Source organism: Gossypium arboreum, chromosome 5, assembly GCF_025698485.1.
Source record: "Gossypium arboreum isolate Shixiya-1 chromosome 5, ASM2569848v2, whole genome shotgun sequence".
Taxonomy (NCBI): domain Eukaryota; kingdom Viridiplantae; phylum Streptophyta; class Magnoliopsida; order Malvales; family Malvaceae; genus Gossypium; species Gossypium arboreum.
The window spans coordinates 85,501,849-85,512,271 of NC_069074.1; the positions used below are offsets into that span (position 1 = coordinate 85,501,849).

Here is a 10,423-nt window from a genome sequence, read left to right on the forward strand (position 1 = left end):
AATATTATAATATACAATTTTCAAATTATAACTAATAATTATAAATTAAATTATAATTATTTTTAAATATGTTATTACAACTTCTATTTTACTTATTTTTTATTTTTAAATATGAATTTTGTAATATGATGAAAAATAAATGATATTTTATAAACGAAAATATAATTATAGTAAAAGTTTATTTTATAAAGTAGAATGGATTTATACTACAAGTTCTATAATATGATATCTAATGGATTAAATTTTTAAGTTGCATATTTTAAAATTAAAAAAAATTATTTCAACTTATATGCTTTTCAATGTTAAAACTTTTATTAGAATCATTAGTTAAAAAAATGCATAAATGATTGATAGAAGATTAATAAGTTTAATAAAAATTTTTGTTATATTTAGAGAGGGCCCATTTTTAAATTAAATTTTAAATATTATTACTTACTATTAACAACAAAACAACAACAATAATAAAATTTAAAATAATAAACAATTATAAACAACATGTATTAAGTTATAATTAAAATTTAAAATTAAAATATCAACATAAATCATAAAATAATAGAATTGCATGCAACAATCATATCAAAATAAGTCTATAATTTAATTATTTTATATAAAAATTAAAATATTTAGAAGATTATTTTGGGAAGTACATTTATTTAAAACAAATAAAGTTATTTTTTTTAGAGAAGAATAACAAAATTTAAGGAATCCTAAGAAAGGAAAATGTTTAAAATGTCAATTATTATGGTGGCTGCTCAATTCCTCAATGCTCTTAACCTCATCCATCATTCCTTCTACTCCCACCTCCCTTTTGCACTATCCTCGGCCCTGCTACTCTGTTCTACTTCTTTGGCAGCAATGGAGGCCACATCACTTTTAACATCATCTTAAACTAAAAAAAAACATGAAATTGTATTTTTAGAGAAGAATAATAGAATAGACAGAATGGTAAGAGAGGGAAAATGTTAAAAAAGTGAAGGTAGTTTAATTTCTTATTTACCTTAGCCTCTCAGTCTCAATGCTCTTAACCTCTTCCTTCCATCATTCCTTTTCTCCCCTTTTTTGCACTATACTCCCCACTACTTCTTTCCCACCAACACTTTTATCTTTATCTTCATCAACGTCCAAAAAAATACCTGAAATTTTATTAATATGGAGAAATTAGATTTATAAAAATAAAAAAAATAAACTAAACTATAAATGGTTCATACCTTCCATTCGTCTTCCAATGGGGTTGAAGAACATTTTTAAAGTTTGGATGGTCATCCCACTCCAACGATTCCCACCATTCTGTGTCTGACCTGATGGTAAGAGAAGGTGGAGCATATGCAAATGGCTGCTCATTGCCAACAAGGGGAACAAATGGAGGAATTCTCTTCAGTTCATCACATTTAATAAAACGGATAAACTGGAGAGAATCACAAACCATCACTCCACTTTTGCTGCAAATGCTCTTCAAATTTGGTAATTGCCACAATTCCAACTTTCTCAATTTGGGAAGATGGAATTTGATTAATGCATCACTCCCTTTTTCTTCAACTTCTGATGTTGCTGCTCCCAATATTTCTACTAACTCAGCACAATTACACACTGATATTTCTTCCAGGTTTTGGAGGTTTGGAAGCAACCAATGTGGAAGCAACGTCTTCATACTCGAGCATTCGACTATATTAATTACGCTAAGATGGGAAAAGGTGGCAGACGGAGCCAATGTTGATGTTGTTGCTGAACCAATTCCTGCATCTTTCATAATAAGGGCACTCAACTTTGGCAGACCTCGAAGATTCAACACCTCGAGGCTCTGAAATGGATGAGCGGAAGAAGAGGCAAAAGAGGACAGGGAAACAACACACTCTATCCCTTCACACTCCCAAATCCTACAAACCCTCAAGTTAATCGCATTTTCATCGACTAAGCTTCTCAAATAGTCGCACATAATAATATTCAACTCTTGAATTTCAATTGGGTGCATAATTAACTCATCTCCCCAATTCTGGACTCCTCCAATTGTTAATGCTTTATCTCTTTCCAAATCCTCATAATATGAGCCCACCTGTAACTCGTACTTCTTGAGATTTTTCTTATTTTGTTGCATTGAGGAGATGAACTTATTGAATTCATTGATGTCTTCGAAACGTCCGGTAAAGCACTCCAACTTCTTCAATGGTTCCATCTCCTCTGCTTTTAGACTTATTTTTTCATTCTTCACATCAAAACTCAAGTGCTGAAGGTGAACGAGTTTTGGTAAAAGTCCAGCGGGTATCTCTTTCAGAGTGCGCACTCTAAGATCAATGTATCTTAGCTTTATCAGCATATCCATGCCTTCAGGTACTTCCTCAATTTTAGTCATAGTAAGATCCAACTTTTTCAATTCTTGAAGCATCGAAACACATGGCAGATCTTTTAATCCATAACAGCCACGAAGCAGCAATGTTGTGAGGTTCTTTAGTTCAGAGATGGAATTTGGTAAACTCTCGATCGCTGTAAAGGACAAATTGAGAACACTAAGACAAGGCATGTTTGTGAAGAAAGAATTTGGGATCTTCTTTATGGGGTTCCCCTGCAATAACAAGGTTGTGAGCAGTTGACATATTGTGGGCAGCACATCTATAGAAATTTCTGATATGGAGTTACGCATAAGCGATACTTTCACAATATCAGAACTCCATTGCTCCTTTTCTGGTAACTCTTCTAATTGCAAACCTGCTTGTATCATATATTGGGGATTCATTCTTGTGATCGACAATGCCATGTCTCTCACTGCATCATGCATTTTCATTTCTTCACTCGAGACAATTTCCAACAAGCAATTATCTTCCAACTTCTTCAAAATAACTTGACCCTTATCATTCATTTCTTGTCTTGTACCCAGATCATCTATGAATCCCTCGTCAATCCAGCACTCAATTAGTTCATCCTTTTCAATTTCAAAATCTTCGGGATATAATGCGCAATGTAAGAAACAATATTTCACTTTCTCGTCCTTTAAGTGATCGAAGCTAAATTTCAAGCGCTCGATTACCTCAGCTTCCACTCCTTCAACTTTCCCTATTCTCTCTTTTAATTCCCCGAGTGCATTTTTCCAAATAAGAGGGTTATCTTCTCCTTTCATGGTACCAGCTACCACGACAATTGTAAGAGGTAGACCCGCACATTCTTTGACAACAAGCTTCAAAGTAGGCATTATAGTTGGACTTTGAACTATGTTAGGTCCAACTTTATTCAAGAATAGTATCAATGCCTCTTCTTCTGAAAGGGGCTTCACTTTTATCACCTTACAACCCATATACTTACAGACATGCTCCGAACGGGCTGTCAACACCAACTTGCAGCCATTGCTGCCACTCGGCTCAGGGATCCCAACTTCCTCTAGAGAGACTTTATCCCACACATCATCTAGGATTAGAACATGCTTTCCTGCGTTCTTCAGCATTTCTGACAAGATTGCAGCTCGTCTGAGCTTGTCCTCTTCTTTATCTAAATATTCCTTTGACTCCAACGCACTTGCAATATTACCTTGTACCTTCATTACATTGAACTCCTTTGCTATGGTAACCCAGATTACCCTTTCGAATCTTTGTTCTTTCAAAAGATCATTGTGGATGTGCTTCATGATAGTGGTTTTACCCACACCGCCCATCCCCCAAACCCCAATCTTGCTCACCTCCTCCTGCATCAAACATGCCCAAATCTCATTTCTGACACCTTCCTCTCCAACTAGTTCTGATGTTGGCAGCGGCAACCCAGCACTTGGACCATCCATGGCAAGACCTTCAGAGGCATTAGGAGCTTTATCAAGAAATTCCTTCATTTCTCGAGTCTTTTCATCAACCAGCTTCCCGTTGCAAGCACGACAGAAATATCTCCCGTTACTGACTTTGTTTTCAACAACTTGTGCTTCCCTAATCATCTCTTTCACAGCTTTCAACCAATTTTCAACTCCCTTCTTTGGTATCTTCCCCAGAGGACGAAGAAGCTCTGCTTTCAATTGCAGCTCTATATCTTCCATTTTGCAATTCAATTCATCTCGGATCCTCTTGAAGTTTCTCACATAATCGTTCAGCTTTCTGTGATATTGCAAATATTTACAAACAGGAGTTCCGAGACAATTTGCAACGCCAACAACAGGCTCTACGTACTCCATTGCTATGTCCCTGCAGCGCAATCATATATAACCGTAGCAGATAATGAAAATCTGTGAATGTATTAGATTTTTTTATGAAGTTTTGATATGTCAGCGTAAGCATGAATGCAAGTTTCAAGCAATGGCGTCTATTAGATGGAGCTATGGATGGGTGGCAGACAGAAACAGGATGGAATTCAGGTCACCATTGTATTTCCAGAATCAATCTCTCAAACTATATAACATGCTAGATTCAAGTGTGAAAGAGTTCATTACGGAATATTAAGAGCTAAAATGTTCAACAGTATTAAAATGTTCAACAGTATCAGATTTCAACCTTATATTGCTTCTGGGTAGCTCTTTTTGTATTAAAATCTAAAACTGTTGATAATCAGTAGAGGAAATCATTGCTTCAGATCTTAATACAACTATTCGTCTTTCTTGTTATGTGAAAAGCAAAGGAAATCATCTTGTTGTATTAATTTCTATCTAAAGTAGATTATGTCTGCTGATCATCCAGTCCTAAAATCAAAAACAGTTGATAATCACTAGGGGAAATCATAGGTTCAGATCTTATTACCTGACTTAGTGGGTGAAAAGTGTTGAGAGAATAGAACTGAAAATGAAGCAGTGAAGTTGACTTCTTCCTTGACTGTCTTACAAAGCTATAACAGTAGCAGATAATCAGAAACAATCATTTCAAAGTCATGGATTAAGCAAAGAAAAGCATGTGATGGGTTAAGCAAATGAAAGAAAATTAGCTTGACAGGATGCTTGAAATTTTGTGATACACCTTGGACATCAAAACAAAATCATTGAAGTTGGCATTAAATAATATTTAATAAAAATAATAGTTGGGACAGCAGGGTATAAGAATGCATAATTATAAGTTAAAACTTCAAATTAAATATACAAGTCAATGAGTTGTATAAGGTAGAGTTATTCGCACCCCATTACTAAATTATTTGCATTGTTGAAGTTGTCAGTATTAAATTTTGGATTCTGGACAACTTATTACATATGTTAATTTTAAATTGGAATAATAACAATTTTAGTCCTTAATTTTATATCATTCAATTTGATTTTGATAATATATAAAATGGTAAAAAAATGAAATTACTTTTAAAATTTTAGAACATTATAAAATTAAAAATTAAATAAAAGTAAATAAAATTTTAAAATTAAATAAAGTGAGAGAAAATGAGCGTAAATTTTTTAAACCCTTAAAATTCTCTATATTATTTATACCAAAATATCCAATACCCATTCTTTAAACAGAATATATAAAAAAAAACATTAAGAAAAATTATATGTCTTTATTTTTACCTCTTCTATTTCTTGACATAGCTTTTAAGTTATAAGAAACTATAAAATTTCGAATATATTTTATTTTTATAAGTTTGGTTTTGAAAAATAATTTAAATGTAATGAAAATTTGAATTGAGTTTGAAAAATAAATTTTTGTGGTATATTTTGTATTCTTTTGATTAAAAAATGACATCAAAGTCAATTTCATAAGCCTCTATAATATCAGTTTTAAATATTCTTTAAGGGCATGCAATTCAACTTGAAATTATTACTAATTTGGATTTAAGAAACATTGATTTGTTCTGTTTTTAATTTGTTATTGGATTCTATTAAATGATAATTATCTTTATTTTTCATACAATTCAGTTATTCAAAAACATATTCAAGATTTTATTTTTAGAGTTTTTATATACATTTTCCTATTTTATAAATAATTTTAGTTTTTTATAATTTTATACAAAATCAAGGTCAAATTGATAGAAAATATAAAAATAGAGGACTAGAATTATTATTATACCAACTAACAAGTTCCACTTAATAGTCAAGTGAAAAAAAACAAACAATTTCAAAAACACTAGCGACCAAATTGTAACTCTTTTTTAGTTAAGTGACTAAAACGAAAACTTACCCATACTTGAACGACTAATGGTGTAGTTTACCTAAATTCTTTTAAAAATTTTAGTTTAAAACCTTTTTATCTATACTATATATTAAGTCTTTTACTGTATTGGTTTAACCCATCGGTCAGTCCCAACTCAGTAAGAAATTACGAAAAAATAATTTTATTTGTAAAGTAAGATATAAGATTATGACGGTGCTTTCGTCTTTTCATATTTTTATAAATCAATAAAAAATTATCCATAATGAAATTTGAACCAATGACGCCATGCATATAAAACTTTTCTGAAGTCTATTAAGTCATTCACATTTGCTTCGGCCCCCAAGGCTCGTATTCAACTGTTACGCATAACCATTTACATAGTTCTTTGTTTTGATTTACATCAGTACACAAGTGGTTCCATATCATCATACCATTTCATTTTTATATCATTTACCTAGTTTACCATTTATAATCCTTATTAAAAGGACTCAAACGAATACATGGATCGTCCAAACAACACACCAAACTAGCACCGAAGTGCATAATCAAATAAACTGAAGTAACAGAAATTGGCACATATAGTGCATATTGGCACATGAAGCACAAAACACATACTGGCATACGAGGTGCATCTTGATGCTCAAAGTGCATACCGGAACATAAAATGCATTCTGGAACACAAAGTGCATTCTGGCGCATAAGTGCACAAACTCGTAGATAATCTAATCCTATGACATGTTAACTATCTGACTCAAACAGACTAGATAATAAGGTACCAATGTTCAATTTCATTTTATAATTCAATACATATATCATTTCACAATCACAACCTTAATCACAATCCAATTCATTATCAATACACATTATGTTTCATTCCATATAACATATTTCTACTCAATTTTCTATATCACATATCACATTTCAAAGTAATTCATGTCATTTTCCATTTTATTAATTTTAGTCTTCTATCTCAATATTTCACATCAAGCCTAACACAACAATTTACATTTTCATTATATACTCACCTTGACATTTCCTCATTCAATAAACAATGTATATGCAAACAAATAATACGATCCTGAATCATAAAAGTACAAATTGTAGTCTTAAGTCACTCGTCAACAACTCTCACTTTTCCTTTTCCTTTCGAGGGCTCAGTGCCGATGTTAGCTACGTACGATCACAAAACATATAACACTATCAATTTTCATCCAATTCACAATCAAATACCAAATCATGCATATTTTACAATTTATTCAATTTAGTCGTAAACCCGAGATAAGCAAAACTTTTGATTTAAAGCTTCAGAATAAAATTTGATTTCACATGTATTCATTAGGAACCTTATACTTTCTATTCCTACCACAACTTCATAAAAAATTTTATGTGGCCCACACAACCCAACTTGGCCTAGCTCATGTGGCTCACACGGCCATACTCTAACTATCACATGGCCGTATCCTGTGCATAGCCTGGCCTTCGTCGATCACACGGTCGTGTCCTGCGTACGGCCTAGCCTTCGTCGATCACACGGCCGTCTACGAGTACACGGCCTACCCCAAGGGCGACTACACGCTCGTGTGGCGTCGACAGATTCCTTTTTTGGCTTTTGTCGAATCTCATTTTTCTGCATTTCGAGTACACACTGGTAACGTTACGGTGCAAAACCACTCCCAAGCCCCTTGAACCCTCAAAATCGACCACCCAACACTTAGAGTCAGACTTAATTCACAACTAAATCGTAACTACGAAACCAATACCAAAATACAACACTTACTTAATTACCCCGACGATTCACTTACGATTTTGAACGAGAGAAGCCCCTATTATCTTGATTTGCTACTGTCAAAACACAAGCACCACACTTAAAAGAGGATTCAACAAGGCCTAAAAAGAATAAGCAGAGCTCCCTCTTTGACAGAACTTACTCCCACTCACCAAACGAAAAGCACGTAATCCACAAACTAGCGACGAGAACACACGATTTTTGCCAAAACAATTAATAAAGAGAGAAAATATTGTGTTTGAAAAAGAGAAAAAGAAAAACGGCAGAGGGGAAAGAAAGAACGTCAAAAACTTTATTTAAAGAATCAAAACCCAAAAATTTATCAAGAATCTCAAAGATTCAACATAATATATAATTAAAATATCAACAATAAAATTAAAAAAGAAAAACAAATCAATCCAAAATTAATAAAGAATCAATTTATTCTCAATAATTCAACATGACAAAGCTCGGATGCCACTTGTTAGAATTGTAAAATAAAATCTAAAATAAAATTAAAACTGTAAACCAAGATCTATCATGTCAAATCATCAAGAATAAATTAAGAATAAAACTAAATGCAGCAGCGTACCTAAATCCATGAATTCCTTGAAATTTTTCCGGATATTGGGGATTTGGTCTTCCAAATTAGCACATAATAAATTCAGAGAATATTTGCTATTTCCTAAGGATGAGATATTAGAAAAGATATCTTGTGTGTAATTTGACGACCATAACCCTAATATTTATAATATTGGCATATTAGTTCTAATTCCTAATTAGCCCATCATTAATTAGAATTTGATTAGAACTCAATTACTATAGTATCCACGCATATTTGACCCATACTTTATTTAATAATTAAATCCCAATAAAATTTTAACCAAATTAGATCACTTTTAATTTGGACTAACTTATCATGATAAATCATGCTCCAAAACACATGAGGGAGACTTACATTAAGAATCACAGGTCGATCACACTACCGTAGCTCTCGCAGGCCAGAATTACGTGGAGTGTAAGGCCCTGCCATGTCAAATCACAGCCTTCGACCAAGTTTTCTCGACTTGGATTTACGTAATGGAAATAGAATTGCATGTAGAATTTATAATATGACATAAATGTAGACAACAAGTAACCATCCGTGGGAGCCTTTTGTCTGTTCCCTTTGTGTAACATGTATACTATATGACTATACATATATGCAAGGTGGTACAACCACTCGTGGGAACCCTCATAGGTTCCATTTCTCAAACTCATATAGATTTTCATGTATAGTTAAGTACAAATAAGCATACCGAGTGTTTACTGTCTACGGAGGTATAATCGCCTGTTAGTGTGAAAGTATAGATGTCGAGTAATAACTGTCCGTGAAGTGTAATTGTCCATGGAAAACTTTCAATCATCATTCTCTCTCTTTTTAATAAAATATAACATTAGGGTTATGCCCGTGGGAGGGTTCCCCCTTCCATTCATTTTCTTATTGTTAATAACACATATGCAAGAAACCTTGTGGGACCCTTCGCAGGTCCCTCTAATTCACCACCATCTTTCTTTTTTATAATAAACATACACATGCCTGGGTGTTGCACTCCGCTGAGATTCCCTTCAATTGCTATTTCATTTTTTTTTTAAATATACATACATACAGAGGGGATTACACCTCTGTGATCAAGAGTTGCAATAATGTTATTGTATATCATGTCTTACTTGATAGTCACCAAAGGCTTTAGATGACCAAAAAAACACAAGCTATAGGTAATTTAAACTGCAGTGATATTGGTCGCAGTGAGACTCATAAACAAGCATAGCTTCCAGAAATTAATTCTTCTAGACAAACAATCATACCGAAGAAAATAAGCCAAACATATTTAAAGCACACACAAAACAAGAACAACTTCAAATTATAACTTAAAATAGTCTAACATTCGACACTCAGTGACAACATTCAATAATATAAAAGCCAATATAAAATGGAAATTAAAAAAAAGTTAACAATGGATCTAAAGGTTAGCCGAGAAGTAATGAACAAGTAATGAGCAAACCATATTTTGCATTTGCATGTACCATAGAATAGTGGTGAATTGCATTAAAAGCAATAAGCAATTTTAACACGTCTGGTGCATTATTTGCAAGCCACACTAACTTGTGTTGAAGTCAAAGAGCACGTTATCCGAAACAAGCTCATTATTCCCTATCTTCCGAACCTGGCAACTCCTGTAATTTCTATTTTCATGATATTCTACATTTATACAAGTTTTGATAAGTACTTAACATACGTTATGTTTGTATATTTAGGACATGTTCTACTTTAATGTATAATTGAGTGGAATCAGCATGACCATGTCTAACATCCCCCTATTATGCTTTTATTTTATGTACTATACAGGCAATACATTTGTTATACAAACATACGAGCTCTTTAAGAATCAACAAGAAGTTTAATCAATGAAACAAGAAAAGATCTCGGATCCAGCCCTTGAATGACAAAGTCAGCTGGTGAATTATAATAAAACAAGAGAAGAACCACAAGCAAACATCATGAAATTCTTACTATGCAACAACACACTTGAACCCCATCAACTATCACAACTGGAAAACCATGATCAAAGAATCAAACCCCAAATTC

At 33.0% G+C, this 10,423-nt stretch overlaps 1 protein-coding gene across 1 annotated transcript; it reads right to left on the reverse strand.

The window, feature by feature from the left end:
- Positions 1–583: 583 nt before the first annotated feature.
- Positions 584–4,988, reverse strand: LOC108481362 (probable disease resistance protein At4g27220). The gene is made up of 4 exons (XM_017784503.2): positions 4,701–4,988; positions 1,209–4,151; positions 998–1,133; positions 584–889 (listed from the first exon to the last, which is right to left on the reverse strand). Exons 2-3 carry the CDS (start codon positions 4,139–4,141, stop codon positions 1,115–1,117), a joined length of 2,952 nt encoding a protein of 983 aa, XP_017639992.1. The 5' UTR covers positions 4,142–4,151; positions 4,701–4,988; the 3' UTR covers positions 584–889; positions 998–1,114.
- Between the last annotated feature and the right edge of the window lie 5,435 nt (positions 4,989–10,423).

Excerpts from the sequence above, each read along its gene's own strand:
- LOC108481362 (XM_017784503.2), bottom strand. The coding sequence starts at position 4,141 with ATGGAGTACGTAGAGCCTGTTGTTGGCGTTGCAAATTGTCTCGGAACT.